Here is an 18982-nt window from a genome sequence, read left to right as displayed (position 1 = left end):
ACCTCAGGATGAAAGCGAAAACTTTCCTATCAGTTATTTAAATACTGTAGCCAGTCATTAACATCAGCGGGTCTTTTTTCTTTACAGGTCACTTAACTATCCTATTAGATACTTGCACTTCTGCAGTGAAAAGTGATTCGTGACCAGATTGTCTAAGGAAAAAAAGAAGAGTTTGTGTCAAACTTTCTTCTGGTAACATGGAAAAGGAAAGGCTGGAAGGAAAAGGTGTCACTCCTCTTTCCAGCAGGCGCTCCCTTTTCCTTAGACTTTTAAGGAGCTCTGATTTACAGTTAAATGTTTTGGGAGATGGGTGAGGGACCAAGGAAGGCCCCAGCAGTGCCAAGAGGAAGCAAGAAATGAGGCAGAGGAGAAGTTGAAGGAATATCCGTCTGCTTTTAAACGGAGAGATAGGAAACCAATGTAGAATGGGGGCGGGAGGAGATGAAAGCACCCACATCGCTGCAAAGCAAGGGCTCTAGAGTAATTAGGAAAATAGAGCATAGGGTGAAAACTCGTGTTTTCATGCATGTTCACCAAAACGGGGTTGCATGCAGGAGGCATGATGCAGCCCCAGGTCAGCCTTGCATCCTGCCTTGCTGCTGCTGCTTTCTGCTTTGCTCCGGTGTTCCTGGGCCCTGGCAGCAGCTGAACACTAAATGCTCACAGGTAGTGCCCAGCCCCCAGCCCACCCCACTGCCTCCGTACCTGAAACACACCCAGACCCAGGACCGTCTGGCCCGTGGTCCTGTTTCTAATAAAAGAAAACAGTAGAGCTGTCTGGAGAAGTGTATAAGCGGGGTGAATGTTTAGTCCTGGCTCCCCAGCCTCCAGCATTATATGGTTCCTGGGTATCTCTGCCATTTGGTAGCTCTCAATTTTGCAACACCAAGACACTGTCTCTTAACTCCTTGTTTTTGCATGTGAGGGCCTTCCCATTTTATTCAGAGCTGCCTTTCTTCTTTAAGAGCCTTTGGTGAGAAACCTCACTGAATAACTTTGCAGTACTTGGTCCGTAGTTGTCCATTTCTGTTATGAAACCTCATTAGAAATTGGTGTCCTTTCTAGTCCTCTGGCACTGAGACAGCTTTATGCAAGAGGTTGTAGATCACAGTTTGTAGTCATTCCACCTATGATATATGCTGGGGTATTACTGCTACTTACTGGGTCTTGCTCTTTTCTTTGCCATTTTTTTCTATAGTCCCATTTTCTGATACTTCAATTTGAGACCAATGCCTTGAATGCCCCATAAAAGAGAGTTCCTGCAGGGAATTATCCTTTTACCCAGTTTGATTTCTTATAGGTAATGCTTCACGGTTAGCCTTTGTAAAATTCCGGGACGTTGTTTAAATGGTGTCTGTGCTGCTGCTTTTCTGAAACAGCTGAAGCTCAGAAATGAGTGTTTGTTTTTTTCCCGAAAATATTGTTTTGGTTTCCAATTACAAAATGTAATTTCAGCCTATGTTTATTGTTAAAGGAAAAAGAAAACATGGATCAGCTGATATTCTGATCAATTTATAATCGTACCATAAAGAACAGAAAAGCTAGGATTGAACTCTCATTGGATCGTCTCTGAGACTTGTTACTCTTGTTGCAACTATGAAAATATTAGTAAAATTTATTTAGTGTTAACATTCCATCGAAATGCCATCCGATTAACCTGTATACTATTTCCTGTGTAATTTAACCGTGAAGAAACCAAACGAGATTGTAAAGCAATGTTATTTTCAATGAGAACAAAGTCAGTAGCAAAAGGTAGTGTCTTATACTAGTCCAACAGACCAGTCTTGGTTATATGCTCAGACAGTCACTACAGCACTGTTACCATGGGTTATCATTCTCTTTGATACTAGGCTGAGCTGTTTATTGTTCTGGAGAAAAAAACAATACTGTTCTTAAAGTCTATGCTTTGCTTTACGTTTGCTTTAAAATGTTACACATAATCCAGATTGTATTGTAAAATCCATTCACACAGATGCCACCAGCAACAGGGATATGGCAGGAAAGCAAGCCCATGGTTGGCAGCACATGAAGTCCTTGTGCAGAGAGCAAGCACTGCTGAGCTCACTGGGAAGTATGACAGCCGAAATGGCTCGAGCTGCACGGGGCTGCCAGGACCCCCAGACCCTTGCTGAGCCCTGGGAGGGTGCTCCAGAGCTGGGCACTTCCAGTCTGTCACATTGTTCAGGTTTGCAGGTACAAAATCTGTGAAAGGAAATACTTCAGATATTTAGATTTTGATGTACAACGTAAGAGAAATCCATATTTACACATTGATAGGATATCTTGGAGAAGAGCTATGTCCCTCCCAAATTGGAATTCTATTCAAATAATTCAATTAATTACTTTTCTGACTGACTTCTGGCTGTTGCCAAGCATGAAGAATTGTATCTTCCAGGATGTGTCAGAAACATGCCACTTCTCAGAGCTTCAATCAAAACTTGACAAAGCATTAAAGAAGCAACCATCCCCCGGCTGGGCCTGACTGCTAATTAGATGAGTAGAGGACCGGTTTTAGTATCACCCTGAAGCTCTCAGAGGAGAATCAAGAAATGTCATATGTTTCTCAGCAAAGCCTGTGGTAGCCAAGGTAGAAAATCTTACATTCATCTTCTGTTCATGAAATCTGTCCATTTCTTGAAATGTGAGTGCTACAGAAGCCACTGTTACAGAACTGAGGTCTTTCTTTTCGCTGTCACCACTGAATAGATTGTTACACTTGAAAAAGTTTGCAACTTGGCATAAAAAACATCCCAGCTGAACTGTATTTCGCAGCCAAGTGCTGTGGGGAGAAAGAAGGTTTGGAGAGGCTTTTCCAGGTATTTTTCTTAGCTGCACATCTTGCCATTGAAAACACAGACTTCATCGCTGCCTTCCTCCTCTGCTGTGCACCGTCACATGCAGGTGGCAGAGGATGGCTGGAGCTTGCTGCAGGCTCCCTCTCCCTCTCTCCTTGCTGTGCGGTTCCTCCTGTCGTTGGCCCATGGCAAGCTGCTGCTCCTTGGCGTGCAGGCTGGGGTGAGGAAGAGTTCAGGATGAGCCTCGCAGGATGGTGTAGTGCCTGGGTGATTCAGTGTCATTGCCAGAGCAACTCTTGTTAAGTGAACAAAGCAGACGCAGCTTGGTAGGACTGTTCTGCCATTGATGGATTAGTCACAGGGTTACCAGTTTGTCCCAGTGACAGGGAAATAAGCTGGGCCTGTACGTGGCACTTCAGCACCGTCCTGCTGAGCCAGCAGTGCCTAGGCCTGTCAGGCCCCCATGGGTATCATGCCAACAGTGGTCCTGCCGAGTGCATGGGGTGCTGAGCACGGAACCTGAATAGCTGCACGTCTTCTCCAGCCAGAAACATTTGGTTAGGTGAATGTGCTTCAGCAAGTTGAGGTGAGTTAAAACATCCCAAGTGCAGGCGAGTTCTATTTTATTTGTTTTGTTATTGGCACGTAAGGAGAGAGCATTGACATGTTTAATGTTTCTTAAGCCAGAGAAGAAGAAAATCCATTCACTACAGCCTGAATACCTCTGGTTTATGAGCCTTTGATTCATCCTGACAACTATTTAAAAATTAATTTCAACCTCTGCATTAATCTTGGCCAGAAAAAGAAAAGAAATGTGTTAGGTAACGAGTGCCACAAAGTGCAGTTACCATTGTGGATGTGTGCAATGAAAGGCACAGTTAGCATTTAACTCACAAGAGAACCATTAGCACATATTACCAGATACTTGAAGTCCATTGAATAAATGTGTACATGGGCATAGAAATGCATCTCTAATATTATTTCTTCTCTTTCATATGTATAGTTTTCCTCTGTGTCAGAGCATCCCATGTGTCATTAGATACTGAAACCAAGGTACTACAGACATTTTGTTATGTGAGGGGAGAAAGGGATGTAAATTACTTTTTTTTTTCTTCACAATATTGGTCATATTTTAGATTAAAAAATTAGATTAATGACTTGATTGATCAAATAGCACTCTCTATAATGCCTTGGAGAAATTATTATAAACTCACTAAAGGGCTAAAAATAAAAACACCATCCAGATTATTATTTGTTGCTGATTTGGTTATTTTTTTCCAAGAATGCTTCATTACAAATGGTAATGTTTTGCAAGAAAATAACCAGATAGCCTGCAATTTGAATATATTAAGTATTTGAATAAATAAAAGCAGCTGCTTGCCTCTTGCAATAGCTGTCTTCTGACTTTGCATTTCTAAACGCCTTTTTGTTTAGCATATACACTTGGCCATGTCTTTTCTTAGTATCTTGCATTTTGTAATATCTTGTAAAACGCCCTAGGCCAAAGGTGTCAAAAGATCATCCTAACAGTGAGATGGAAGGAGGAGAAAGAGAGAGAGAGAGAAGGTAGGCATGTGGTTGCACTCCTGTTCGACTCCAGTGATGTTTCCATCATGAGTTGAAGACAGAAAGCTGCACTATAGCTTGATCAGAAAGTGCACGCGATGAAGAACAGGAATGAGGTTAAATTTATCCAGGAGATGATAATTTTTTTCTCCCTCTTTTTCATTACTTTAATATTAAAGAAAGAAGATGAGACACTGTGGGATCCTTGTTTTATTATTACAAAAAAGATTAATTCCATCATCAGTTGAATCAGTTGAATGTAATTCTTCATTTGTAGCATGTCATATCTGGCCTTTGTCCATTATATCTGGTTGTCCAGAAATATACTGAGCTATATTCAGCTGTATTAGACATAATTAAAGATACTAAAAGCATGTTTTTAAAGACATTTTAGATTGAAGGTAAGTAAGCAGTTAAGATAGTACCTGTATTTTCTAGTGGAAATATTTTTGTCTGTCTCTCCTTTTTGTAGGGGCTTTCATGTCTTTCATACAGTGTCCCAGCTCATACTGCAGATAATGCTAGGTGGCCATACTGGACAAGTGAGTGATTAGAGTGGTGGCTTTTGAGAGGAGCGATGGATTTCATTTCAGGATTTCTGGTTGTGGGATTTTTCACTGGGGGTTCTTTGTGGTTGTGTGTGAGGTGGTTGCTTTGCTTTTCTCATTGAGTGATTTGAAATTGTTATTTTTCTTCAAGAAGGGAAAGAGAACAAAATAAGGCATTTGAACAGCTGTGAAAAACGTAAGCACTGCTCCACACAATTTATCTTATTGACTCTAGTAAATTGACTGGCATGGCACATCATCAGTGCCCTTCTCAGCCACTTTGAGACTTGGCAGATTCTCCCTAGGCTGTTAGGGTAATGTTTGCATTAGCCCTTGGTAATAATCCGAAGTGTTGCAAAGGCAGGTTTATTTTCCCTGCTGAAGGTGAACCCTTACTTAGACACCCCCCCACCCCACCCCACCCCCCCCCAAAAAAAAAAAAAAAATCAGAAAATGATAAAAGCTTTACAGCCAAGTATCTCCAGGAGGGTTAAATTTCCTATCACGGCTATCTAAAATTCTTTTGACGCAGCTAAACCAGTGATTCCACCCAGCTCATTGACTGGCCTATTCATAATCGGGGAAGTATTCCTCTCCGGAGACTTCCCATCGTAAATGTGGTGCAATTTGCACTTCTGCTCCAAGACTTGAGAAAGGAGGGTTTGGTTCCCAGCTTTGCGGCATATTTTGTGTGTGAGTAGCAACAGTCTGTCACAGCTATTTCAGTACTTCCAGGCAATCCAGGCACCCAGCAGAACTGGAAAGAAATTCCAGCACAGTTAGCATTTTCCACTGAATGCCACCCGCCTGTCCACTTCAATAAGTCTGAAATTCTTAGACTCCTCCTGCAAGCTCTTGGTACCTAAATGCCTTTGAAAAGCTGGTTTATACCTCCCGGGGGATTTGGTGGAGAAACATCTGAGCCAGACCACAGGACCTGGGGCACAGTGCTGCTCTGGGGGAGGCTGGATTGGGTCTCAGCCTGGAGGAGGATGCTGTCAGAAATGCAGTCTCTGTTCATGGCCAGGCAATCCTGTCCCACCTCAGTGAGTGTGGCAAGGCAGGCAGCTTTTTGTCCTCCTGCCACAGTCAAAATGCAGGTAGCAGTGGGGTTTACGACATGCCAACTGATCTTCTGGGATTTCAGCTGATGAAACACTCACCTTAGCATCATCTCTCTGACTTGAAACACCCCCAGTTTGTACCTTCTTTTCTAAATTCCAGTTCATGATCATTGTGTATGCTATCATATCTGGCGTGTTTCTACATTAAAGTCTATCTTCTTTGTCCTTAGCTGCTTAGTACAATTGAGGATTTGACCACTGCAAAACATGGGTTAGCTGTAAAAACAATATACCCTTTTTTTTTTTTGAAGTGAAAGAAAAATATCCCTAATATTAAACCATAAAGGAGTGAGCTTATATATAAAGCCAGAAGAGACATCTAATAAGCTGCCCCATCCCAGAGAATTTCAGACTGAATTTGTTGTTTACATAGGGCACATAAAAGAAAGAAAAGTAGTTTCAATAGCATTTAATGCAAATAAAATGAAAACAGTACTGTACACAAAGAAAAACTGATGCAGAGAAAAGGCTTGATAGATCACTGAAGGGCCTGATTTCTCAGGCCATGGCTTCAAAAGGGGTAACAGGATGGTAGGAAGTCCCTGCCCCGTCCTATTGATGGGCACTCCTTTGCCACCTCAGCTGTATGGGGCTGATAAGTATATGGCTGTTTGCCACCTCAGCTATGCCAGGGGCTGATCTGTGCTGCAGTAACATTTATTTTTTTTTGTAAATTAAAATGATGCTGTTGACTTTCAATGTGGGTATAGCTCTTGTCCCTGCAGCCTTCTCCCATCACTCATCCTGGGTGTAAACAGCAATGCTTTGGTGCATTCAGCATGAAACCATGTGGGGATCTGTGATTGAAAGAGTTCCTGGACTGAGCAGGGGTTTGGAGGGGCTTCTCTGACTCTGTCAGAGCTGTGGCCATGCAAAATGGGCTATGATAAGTGCTTGGGGTGTTGGAGGGAAGGATGCTGGCTACAACACATCTCCCTTTCTGCAGTGGTTACAGCAATATTCCTCTAGGTGAGCCTCAGCAGAACTGGGAACCTGTGTTTGTCAAACTGTGAAACACATTTTAATTAACTCACAGAGGTGAGTTTATAGAAATACACTGTGTAACTGGTTCCAGTTGAAAACTTCACCAGATTCATCCAACTTACCTTTGGATGAAAATCAGGAGGAGAAAATGGAACTTTTTGATACTGATTTGCTTTTTTTTCCACTTGCCTCATCATCTTATCATTTTCTTTTATTATACTCACCTGTTCTAATTAAAGCTTCTTTTCTCTCTCCTATACGACAGGCCTAGATGATGTTGTAGCAATAATGATTCCTGAACCCAAAGGAAAAGAGATAGTGAGCCTCCTGGAGAGGAACATCACTGTGATGATGTACATAACCATCGGGACACGCAACTTGCAGAAGTACGTCAGCCGGACCTCCGTGGTGTTCGTCTCCATCTCCTTCATTGTGCTGATGATCATTTCGCTGGCATGGCTGGTCTTCTACTACATCCAGCGATTCCGCTACGCAAATGCCAGAGACAGAAATCAGGTAAGAAGGGCTGGAATGGCTCTTGTTTCCAAAAAATTCACGGTGGAATTCAGCTTTAAATAACTTTAAAGTAAAATTTGGGGAAAATAAATGTGTGGTTTTAAAAGAAAAAGAAAAAAAAAAAAAGAAGAAACAGTGAAAAGAAGGGGGGTTTAAAAATGCTTATGTATGGGAAAAGCCAAGACTTCTATCAATACAGATGGGACTGAGGAAAAAAGAAATTAATGACTATAAAGTGTATGTATTATGGGTTGTTGTTTTTTTTTGCTTGCACAAAACACACAGGAAGCAGCCAGAAAGAGTCATGATGTTTATTACCAAAAAGATTCCTTTGGTACACACAGCCAAGTGACATAGAAATGTATATAAATTAACTAGCAATCCGTAAGATCAAAATGATGTGAAAAATATACTGTGGTATGTGAATGTCTGTGTGGGAAACAAGGGCTCACAGTAAGCAGAGAGATTAAAAAGAACAGGAAGTGTTTTCATTTTCATGCTTCTTCAGAAAGGCCTTGAGCTTGAAAGGGAGTGTTCCTGTTCATTTGACAATTGTCCCTGAATGGAACAATTAATTAATGCTGTAGTGATAGCCACTAATATTAGTAAATCTTTGCTTTTGGTTTTGGCATCTTGTCTGTGTCCCCCTGCTCCACAGAAGAGACAGAAACTTAGAGAGCTGGAGAGAAGTCAGCAGTATTCTGTGGGAATGGGTGCTAGGTCCTGAGGCTCTCTCAATTTATAAAGCACCATGCATCTTTATGGTTGTTCAGCAGTGAATAATAATAGCAATGTTAATAACAAATTTAATCTTTTCTGGACTGGATCCAACTATCTTGGCATCAGCAGAACTGTGAAGCTGAGGCTTCTACATTTCATTCTAATGGTACAGTAGAAAATATTATCAGTGTATGAAATCTGAGGAGATAACCGTTTTACTGCAGGAAAAATAATGCGCTTTAATTCAGAGATGTTTCTGGACCCTTAATAAATTCCTGTTGGGGCAGGGGGAGGGCTGGCTTGCTTGCTCTGCAGAAAGAAGTAAAAGAGAGTGTTAATCATCTTGTAGAAGAAAGTACTGCTGCACTCTAAAATATCCTGAATGTATAGGGATCCCTCACTACCCCCATTGAAATTCAGGCGTCTTCTGAGATAGGGAGCAGCTGCTCTGTATTTACACACAGAAAGAATGTATTTTACTTTTAAATGTACACCATGAAATTTTGGATAGTAAGAATGAGACTATCCCAGCTGGAATTTGAACATCACTGGCAGCAGAATCACTGTGACTGTAGCGGCTGTGATAATTTTTAGATGCTTTGGCTGCAAAAGCACATGTGTGCCTAATTTATGTACGTGAGTACTGTAAGCGTGCTTTCAATCAAGTAATTGTGCAGGCAGATTAGCAGAGTAAATAGACATACATAAACATGAAACCCAGCAAAATAAGAAGCTCCCTTCAGGTAATATGCGGTAGTTTGGAATGGACTGGTTTATGTGTTCAAGCAGACTTCCTATTCAGTCTTTTCTTTCCAAGGTTTGAATGAGATTAATTTGTGTACAACCAATTGTCCTGTGCGGAGATTTTAATAACTTTGTAATTAATACCAATTCTGTTCTGGAGAAGAATAAGAAAATAGGCCTCCTAGGCAATTATTTATTAGTTATTTTTTGCCAAAGCTTTATTAATGATACAGGGCAAACCAGAATTTCTTTATGCAGTTTATTCACATGATTTTGCCTGACATCTCCTCTAATTAGCTCTTACTTTTGTTAAGAAAAATGGTGTATGATACATTTGGATAAATCTCAACCATTTGTGCTGGTGAGCTTTTTAATCCTGGCTATGGACTAGAGTAATGTAAGTAGCTGTCAGAAGAGCTCAACTTGCTCTTGCCCTTTCCATGAGGGTCCTCTCTGCTTCCTCTAAAGTTCTGCTTTTTTTTTTCTTTGACACGTTTTCTTGTAGCACAAGGATGGGAGCACAAAGTCCTTGGATATTCATATAAATACAAGAGAAACATTTTTTATTGCTTTTTGGGGATATAGTTTAGAACATGGTTCTTTTGTCATTTTGCTCAAAAGCTTTTGCCATTCTAACTTGCATGTGTCTGAGTAAAGGTATTGAGCTTACTTGTTGGAAAGCCTTGCAGGTGTTTTAAGGCCCTTCATTGCTGGCCAACTTTAGGAAAGATGCTTCCTTCTATTTATATTTGATAAACTCTGGATAAAGTTTATCTGATGGGTGAGGTTGAAATGTTTGTACAAACAGTTTCAAATGAAGAGGGACCCAGCTGGCCTATTTAGTGAAAGCAGCGCTATCAGTTGCTACCCCACGGCACAATAAAGTCTTACTGTGCTTACTGCCCATCTCTCTAACTGCAAAAAACTGATTTATTAGATTTCTGTTTTAAAAATAAAAAGGAGGTTAAATTCATTTTGACATCTGAATGATTTTAAATCCTGCAGTTTTAAAGCAAGGTCTTGTGAGGGTCAGTGTTGTCTGTGTCAAAGCAGAACCTCTGCTTACCTCTTTGTTTACCTCCATCACGCATGCCCTTCCTGGGGCTGTTTTATAGCCAGGCTGCTACCCAGAGCAGGTCAGGCTCCTCTGAATTTGTAGTTTTGGCACTGTGCTGAGGGAATGGGACAGGGTGGCTGACTGCTAAATACAATCTGCAGAAAAAGTCATTATCTGCAAGTAGGAGGGGTGTTGCAGCACTGCTGAGCAAGGTTTCTGAATATCTTCCATTGATCATTCCAAGCCTCTCCCTAAGTCATCTTCCAAGCCTCTTCCAAGCTGACCCACTTTAACGATGTCTTGCTTTCCTGCAAAATATGGTGCATCCTTTGGTCAAGCCTCATAACCACATCTGCCTCCTTGTCTTTTCCTATATGGTCACCCTCCTTTCTAGGTCCACTTCCCATCTTATACACAGCTTAAGTTGTTGATCAGGCAGTAATTCCAGAAGGAGCTGACTTAATTGCCCATCTAGAAAGTGGTAGGTCCTGCTAATGAGACAGGCAGCTAGAAAGACTGAAGAATCTCCTGGATTCCACCTGTGATTCCCCAGTGAAGTGAAACCTGGACATACACCTTGTACATCTTCACCCATCACTCTTTCACCACATGTGCAAAATCCAGGTTCATGTGCCAGAAGGGAGACCCAGCTCACTTCAGCTAGGTGCTTGGTTTAAGCGTATGGAGAACCAGGTCTGCAAGGCCTGGTGTCCTGATCTGTTCATGTAAATGTTAGTGGGGAATTTCTGTAGTGGATTCCAAAACTGTCTTCCATTATGGGCTTGTGCACCTGTAGCGTGTCAGCTACAGCTACAGTCACACTTCCTACAGTCATAGAAAATATGGTTACATTTCAATTTTGATTTTAATGTGTTCAATTTTTAGCACAGACAGTCTTTAGCACAGACAACTCTGTGGTTACATATGAAAGTGAAAGGTAGGTAGTAATATTCACATGGCTGAAAAAAACAACTTGTTCTCCTCTTTTCTCACCTAAGAAGATGGCCAGCAAGTAGGTGGCTGCCCTGATGTTACATTCTTTTGGTATTATGACGATGAATTTGTGAAAGGAAAGCATAGCCAACATGCTTCCTCAGCAGCATGTTCCTGAAGCCCTCCTGAAAATGTGAGAGTATGTCCACGAAAGACTGTGGGACTTGTTTGCATCAAGCAACATCCGGTTACAGAGCTAATTGAAGGTGCTTTGGAATTACATGACAGGGTAATTCAGCAAACTGTGACTTGTTGTCTCAGCCCTGTAACAGTCAGGACACAGACTTAAAAAATAAAATAAAATAAATCTTTCTGTTGTCAGGCAACCACAACATAGGAAGACAGCAAGAGGGAGATGTTTAAGGTCCAGACCTGTTTGCAGGATTTCTTCCATGTTGTTTCTTCCCATTAGCTTCTTGTTAAGTAGTTTCCTCTAAAAACATTTTGAAACCAGGTGGGCTTCATGCTTTTTGCAGGATGGCAAAAGCCAAAGCAGGAAGTTGTCCCACTAGGGCTGTGGAAGGACCTGTGCATCCTGGTTTAGGGTAACAATAACCTCCAAGAAAGGATCATAGGATATATGACAGGCATTGTATGGAGGGTCAAGCAGTTCTCTGAGAAAGAAGACCGGTGGTCATGGCTTTGCATGAGGGTTTGGGGCCATTGAAGAGAGAGATGAAATCTTTGAAGCGGGCTTGGGAAGATGCTTCCCATGATGAAGTCTGCTAACTTGATCTGCGGTACAGGAAATGTCTTATACCTCATCCTGATGGTATAGCTCATTCTTCTCGAGGCACAAAGTGATCTCCTTCCTCCAAAGGTAATAGTTTAGTAAGGCCATTAAGAGAGGAGCACCTGTAATTTCTCTTCCACAGCACCTGCTGTCATTTCCTTCCTCAGGAATAGACAAGTGATGCTTTCCATGCTACTGTCCTTTCTTTTTAAATAGCAGTGCCATCTCCACAAGACCACTGCATCTTGTATGCTTAACTCCTTCCAGTCCAGTATTGAATGTTGCAGCCTTGGTAATGAGATTATGGGATTTATGATTATAAATCTCTAAGCTTCACTTTAAACCCATAAACTATTGTAATGCCTCTTATCTTCTAGGGACAATGATTGGTTAGTGATAGCATGCTTTGCCTTTCATTCAGATAGAAGAATCCTTGAAAGTATGACTTTACTCCAAGATATTCCTGTTCTTTCAAAAATTAAATAATTCTCATTTGCATTTAAGTCATGAACTTGTCTATTTAAGCTAGACAAGAGAAAACAAACATGAAAACAAGCAGATCAAAGATGTACATGAGTCTTTAATCTTGTCCTATGCCCTTGAAGAATGTGCAAAAAAAAAAAGAGCTGAGACATTTCATTAGTTTAAGTAATAATAATGATAAAAAGGAATCACAAGCAATTCCTGAAGGAGGACGCAATGGCTCTTGTCTCGCTGCATGTTATCAGTCTTTCTTTGATTTACATTAAAGAAACAAATAGCTGGCAAGAAATGTTTCCAGCTCTTGTCTGATCTGTTTATTGAAGGGAGACTGTGAGCAAAAATGTACCACAGAAAAGATGTTGTGCAACTACAAAAAACTCCCTTACATGTAATAATTAGCTGTGCCGAAATGCTCGTATGTGAATCTCATATGATAGCCAAGATCATTTTCACCTCTTTAGCCAGCCCTGAAATTGCTCACTGCTGTCGGTATTGCACGCGTTTTGTCAGTCTTCCATGTCTCCAATCTAATAAGCTTAGCCTCTAAATTAAATTCGGCGATTTTAATTGAACCCAAAGAACAACGTGGTAATTTATTAATCATATCTGGGTGATGATTAGCTCCCAATTTACAAACAGCATCCAGCTTCCTTCCAGTTTTGGCTCCGTGCTCTCCCCCCCTCCAGCTGGAAGCCCTTGCCGCTGACAGGCCCCTCTGAACTCTGGCACAGGCAATGTTCCCGGCCCAAAAAGTTGAACGTCTTCTGAGTCACCGGAGCTCCCGAATCTCCCTCCTAACTAACAGCACATGGCTGGAAACATGGACGGGGGCCAGGGGAGGTGAAAAGAAGAGTTTGTCATCGGTGGCACCTCGGGGTGCACTGTGTCATAAACTGTTATAAAACTGACAGGAAGGCATCAGGGTAGGTGTTGCTGTGTGATCCTCTGTAAGATAAGAAGAAATGGGAGAGAGCCCAATGGGAGAGGTCACCAGTATGGTCTGGGGACAGGAGCATGCAGTAAACGAGGAGAGGTGGAGGGAACTGGGCTTACTAAGCTGGGCGGAGAGGAGGCGGAGGGGCTCTGCCTGCGGCCCTCGGCAGCATGAGGCATGAGGCAGCATTGGGCTCTTCTCGGCGGTGCACAGAGAAAGTGTAACAGTCACAGACTGCAACAAGGGAAATCCCCTTTATATGATGATAATTAAAAAGGCTGTGAGAGCGGTGAAGCACTGGAACAAATTATCCCCAGACGTTGTGAAATCTCCCTTCCTGGAGATAGCCAGGACTTGACTGGACACAGCTCTGACTTTGAAGTTGACCCAGCCTTGAGCAGGGGGTGGAAGCACATAACCTCTGGGAGACCTTTACAGCTTGTGAGTCTGTCTGCAGCTCTCCTTGTTGCGTTAGCACAAGCGAGCAGCCAAGTCCTGAGAGTCTGTGTCTGTTCTGATACAGGCACAGGCTCCACAGCACGGGCTGCAGAGGTAGCTCCACAGGGTGGAGGACAGGGTGTTTTACATCAGGCTGTTGTTCCCTGCTTTAGTCCTGAGTGGCAGTGACCCTGTCAGCACAGTAACAGTGTTTGGGAAATACGTGAGAACAATCGGAAATGTCACATGGTAAGCAATTCACAGGCTGCTGGAGGGGAAGATAGAGTGGAAAAGAAGTGAATGGTTGTGTATGGATAGGATGTTACTGCAGGACTACGTAGTACTTTACCTGTAAGAAACTGCAGGTGCTTTAGCCTCCTTTTTTTGCTTGCATTACTCCTGTAAAGTAAGCAAGCTCTGTATTGCAGGAAAACGAACCAGCAGAGAAGATGATTCATGTTTTTCATGGTTAACAAGTTATCACCTCAGTTGCAGCACTTAAATTTTGCTGGTGATCATGAACCAGACCTGGTATAAAGACCTCCTGAATCTTAAGTGTAGCGTTCATTCTGCTTACCAGCCCAGGCCTTGTTTATTAATGTGTTTTTTATAAGTATAATTAAAAAAAAGGAGAGGGGAAAAAGTAGGATTCCCAAGCAGCAGACTTGTTACATACAATTCTATTGACTTAAATAGTATAGGTGCCATAGCCGTCACAATGGGCTCATGCAGTCTCCTCTGGAACTCCATTAGCATAGCTTTGCCTCATCAGCCCTGGGTTACCAACAAGCCTAGAATACCTACTGTGCGCTTACTCTGAGTAACAGCGTGACTGACCTCATCTGTTTACATTTATACGGCACTGTCCTGTTTCATGTGCAGTTGCTTCAGATTATTAAGAAATCTAGTGGAAAAAAAAGCGATGAATTCTGCATGAAGAGATACTCTTTGCTTAAGAACCAATTTTCTATTACAGCGCCGGCTTGGAGATGCTGCAAAGAAAGCAATCAGCAAGCTGCAAGTCAGAACAATCAGGAAAGGTGATAAGGTAATTTTTCAAATTGCTCATTACCAAATGAATGTCTGCATCGAGTATTCCTTCAGACCACTGGGACAAAGAGGCAGAAGAGAAATGGCAATTGCTTATTAAGCTTGTGCGTATTCTCCAGGTGGTGGAGCAATACTGGTAAGCAATTTATGGATGGAATGAGGTAGGGAGAGGAAGAGGTGAAATTATCTGAAGATGCAGAAAATCCTGAAAGTGCAAACATGCTACCTAAATCTGTGTGCTTTTCAAACTGGATGTGTGTTGAAAGTCTGACATACTTTTCTTGAAATGTATGATTGATTTTGCAGCATGCATCAGTGACTGTTTTACTTTGTCACATAAGCTCTTGTATGAAGAGATTAGCTAACAAAATAAAAAAATGAAAATGATGAATGTTCTCTTTCCTGTAGGAAACTGAGCCAGACTTTGATAACTGTGCTGTTTGTATTGAAGGCTACAAACCCAATGACGTTGTCAGAATTTTACCTTGTAGGTAAGTTAAAGGCTGAAGATGCCTTAAGCTCTGATAGTGTCTCTGCTTCAAAAGATGGCCTCTGTTCTCAGAGTATCGCTCTGAGATTGTCTGAGAGCTTGGTGGAAAAAAGGAGAGTTTATTGTTATGATTTATTCCAAATCTATTCTATAAAGACATCTGAAATGCCTATTTATTCTACTTGAAATTAAGGTAGCGTTAGTGGTGGTGAAAACCTGAGTTTAGCATGATGGTCAGAATTTTTATCTGATCTGGATATCTAACAAAGTTTTCAGTAAGATTTTTAAACTGAAGAGTTTGATTCTTCTATTTTTCTCAACAGTTTAATAATAATCTAAAATAACACCTTTAGAAGAACTTGCCACTGACTTCAAGGTGAGTCCTGGGCTGAGCAGCCAGAGATAGAGTGGGCTAACTGCTCCCCATGGAAAGAAACTAGCACTACATTTGCTGTCCTGTGTCGTGACCAGGTGTCCGGAGAGGGATGACTTCTATCAAAATAAATAAATAAATAAAGTTAAGTAGAAGCAATAAACCAAAAGGAAATGTGAAAAAGACCATGTTATCTATTGCTGCCATGAAAATATTCGTAGGCATTTAGGACATAGAGGACATAGAGGTGACAAGAGCTTATTACAGTTGTTCTTTCTAATTTCTTCCCTTCACGTGACCATGCCCAGTGCTGCACGCACACTCACAGTGATGTCATGCAGGAGTGCAGCCTTTTGCCACCTATAACAGCTGTATTCACCTCTCTGTGTCATTTTATTGTCATCCATGGAGTGTTAGCTAACAAAATATTTCTCTAAATAAATCAATTTCTTAGGAAATTTCCTAGGAACAGTGGTTCTCCCAAGAGAGCAAGGACAAGTGCTTTTTACCCTAGAAAGAGTGATCTCAAATGCAGTATATATAGAGCATAGATTTTTATGGAGTTTCTTCTATTGGATACATGTTCATTGGCTTGAGAAACTGAAATATTTTTTTCTTTTCCTGCTATGTTTTTCCCTAGTAGATATTTGAATGTTACAAGCTGTCCATTTCTGTTCATTCATATGACTCATTAATCTGTTTACCGCCATCACTAAATGGCAAACAAAAAGCAACAGATTAATCATAAATTTGACCTACTCTAAATCCCCCACAATGACAAATTGCATACGAACTCTTGTTTTTCTGCAAACACACACTTCATGAAGCAGAAATACAGACAAAAATGAGAAATTATCAGAAAATGTGAACCTTGCATTGGCATCAAGCCTGTTTTCATAGAAGCATAATAAAGTTTGGAAATTGTACATGATAGAGACAGGCAGTTTTCAGAGGCAGTTATACAACAGCAAAAAAAAAAAAAGTCTACTCTCTAGCTTTCATTTGTGTCTCTCCTCATAATTCAGTGAGGCTCCAGTCAGATTTTGTCATGCACAGTGTTGAGTCAAGCAGAGTGAATAGGAAACACATAGTTAACAGGTGATGTTCAGTTCTTGGCTGACTTAAAAGGTCGCTTAGAAAATGACTCATGCTAAAAGGTTAGCAGCAGCAGATCTGTCTTGTAAAATACTCACAGTTTGAGCCTAAGCAGTTTTGAATTATAAAAACTAAAAGATCTTTCTCAAGCCACTACTTCACAGACTTCAACAGGCTTTACTGTTGCCCAGATTGTGAGGGCATTATCTTAAACATTAATTCATATCGGGTTGGACTTCTGAAACTGATTCTTTCTGCTGCTGTCAGACTTTTCTCCTAAAAAACAAACAAACAAAAGCACTTTCCATCTCTGTTAAGTGAGTAGGAGAGTGTTATATCGTTATATCTTGATAAAGACCTACAGACACTGTAGGTTTCTTCCTCCAGCATCCTCAGTTAAACCGTTTGTAGTTTTTAGTAAGGGAACTGCATTAGTCAGCCGTCTGTAATGAGAGGCTGGCATTTCACTGAGCCTTACAGAAGCCAACACCATGACACGAGTGCTGGCTGACCTTAGTTTGTCGTCTATCCAGGAGCTGCTCAAGATGTAGAACTTTTAACCTGCATAGCCAAATGTGCTTCAAGATCTGCAAATGAAAGAGGATGCTTTATCCCATAGGCTGTGCTGGGAAAACCACTGCTAGCAGACACGCTCAGCATGAAGCCCTGTACATTTTCAGTTTTTTTTGTTTATTGGTTTGTTTTGTTGTTGTTTTTTAAGGCTGCTGAGTCCTGAGTCTAACTAAGAAACTGGTACCAGAATCCACCGGCCAGTATTTCAGCATATGAGCTCTGAATTCATATAGACAGATGTTTACTAGCACTTAAGCTGTTTCCCCAAAGCTCCTCTTTTTGCAGTTGGCAGAGAGCTGGCACTGGGGTAGCCTGTTGTGAATATAGCCCACGCTGGAGGGTGGAGAGGAGAATTCTAGTTAACTCATACTTCTGCGCTTTCATCTTTGGAAGTCATCTCCCCCAGCTGACCATATGAATAAACTTCGCTCTACAGAGTGTATTAAATAAACATATACTGACACTTGATGGTGAGGGAAGTGTTGGCTTGCAGCTGGTTTTATGTTTAATGGTAGCAAGCATCACTGAAGTTATCTATGAGGGCGCTGACACAACATCAAATGTAAACAAGTTCACTGTTCCCATAGTGACACATCTTGCCATAGCCCTACTTCCTTCCGCTTGTTCTCCATCTCCAGCTTCAAAATTCTTTCATCTTTTCTGTACGTTCTTTGGAGAAGTTCCTGATAGTGGCAGACCTTTTGTCTGCCTTTTACTTAACTTCTCCTAACTTTACTAAACTTCCACAGAGAGGCAAGACAATTCTTTCAACGTCATCTCTACTGAGAACTTTGTTTCTTCATACCCTCTTTTTCAGATTGTTCCATTTCTGTCACCAACAAATGGTCGTTCTGACTCTGTTTGAGCTTGCACAGCTCCTCTGAACCGCTGCTGAACAACTGTGATTTCACAGAGTGCTCCACTCCTTCCCTCTCTTTTCATTGGCCTCCTGTGAAAGTCATTTCATCACAACACTTCTTCCCTTTTATTCCATTTTCCCACTTACCCTCATCATCATGTTCCTTTGTCCTTCCTTCTTCTGCCTTAAAAACAAACAAATAGTAGCACATACGCATCCTCTAAAGCCCAGACCTTCTTGTAAGGTACTGCTCAGCCTCATACCAAAACTCTTCTCAGTCCTGTGCTGCTGTCCCATCTCTAATCCAAGCAACGGATGCTTTTAGTCTGGGTCCCTGGGAATGTATTTTTCTTTCTGCTTTTGCCTCCTTTTGTCTAAGCTTGCATTTTTCTTCTGGAGAAAAAAAAAAAAAAAGTGTGACTGCTAGGTTTGTTTGCGTGCAGTTCAGAAAGTTGGAACTAGGACTGGAAGGTGGGAGGAGAGCAGTTCCCCTTACCCTGGAAAAAAAAAGCTTCTCATAATTGTTAGCAAGTCAAAAGTTTTACAAGAGTTTTACAAAGATAAAATTATTATTATTATTTTTGGGCTGAGCCCAAAATAAATCTTTTTTTGTTGTATGTTTAAAATTGCAGCTTTAAAGAACATTGAAATGCATTTCAGACAAAAGTAATCTCCCGTTAAAAAATATTAAGTGCTAATTAGATAACACCAAATGAAATGCTCTGGGATTTTGAGATTCTTTTCCTTACTTTGTGACTCTGAGTTTTACACAGCCCTGTGCAGTAACAACCACAGAGAAGTGCAGGAGGGATCCCAAGAGGCCACCACCCCCATGGTGCGGGGGCATTGGCTGTGCACGTGTCATTCTTGGGAGTTATTTTTCCAACACACTCTGCAACCTCTGAGG

The 18982-nt window shown here is 41.4% G+C and overlaps 1 protein-coding gene across 2 annotated transcripts in view; it reads left to right on the top strand.

Annotated features, from left to right (window-relative positions):
- Positions 1-18982, top strand: part of RNF150 (ring finger protein 150) — a 122040-nt gene that overhangs the window by 59811 nt on the left and 43247 nt on the right. For both annotated transcript variants that reach the window (XM_068680823.1, XM_068680821.1), the window contains exons 2-4: positions 7283-7533; positions 14612-14683; positions 15094-15176. In XM_068680823.1, coding sequence (XP_068536924.1) covers positions 7283-7533; positions 14612-14683; positions 15094-15176 — 406 coding nt within the window. The remainder of the gene's footprint in view (positions 1-7282; positions 7534-14611; positions 14684-15093; positions 15177-18982) is intronic.

The sequence above is a fragment of the Anas acuta genome, chromosome 4 (genome assembly GCF_963932015.1).
Source record: "Anas acuta chromosome 4, bAnaAcu1.1, whole genome shotgun sequence".
Classification (NCBI taxonomy): Eukaryota; Metazoa; Chordata; class Aves; order Anseriformes; family Anatidae; genus Anas; species Anas acuta.
This window is presented reverse-complemented; position numbering and strand designations above follow the sequence as displayed.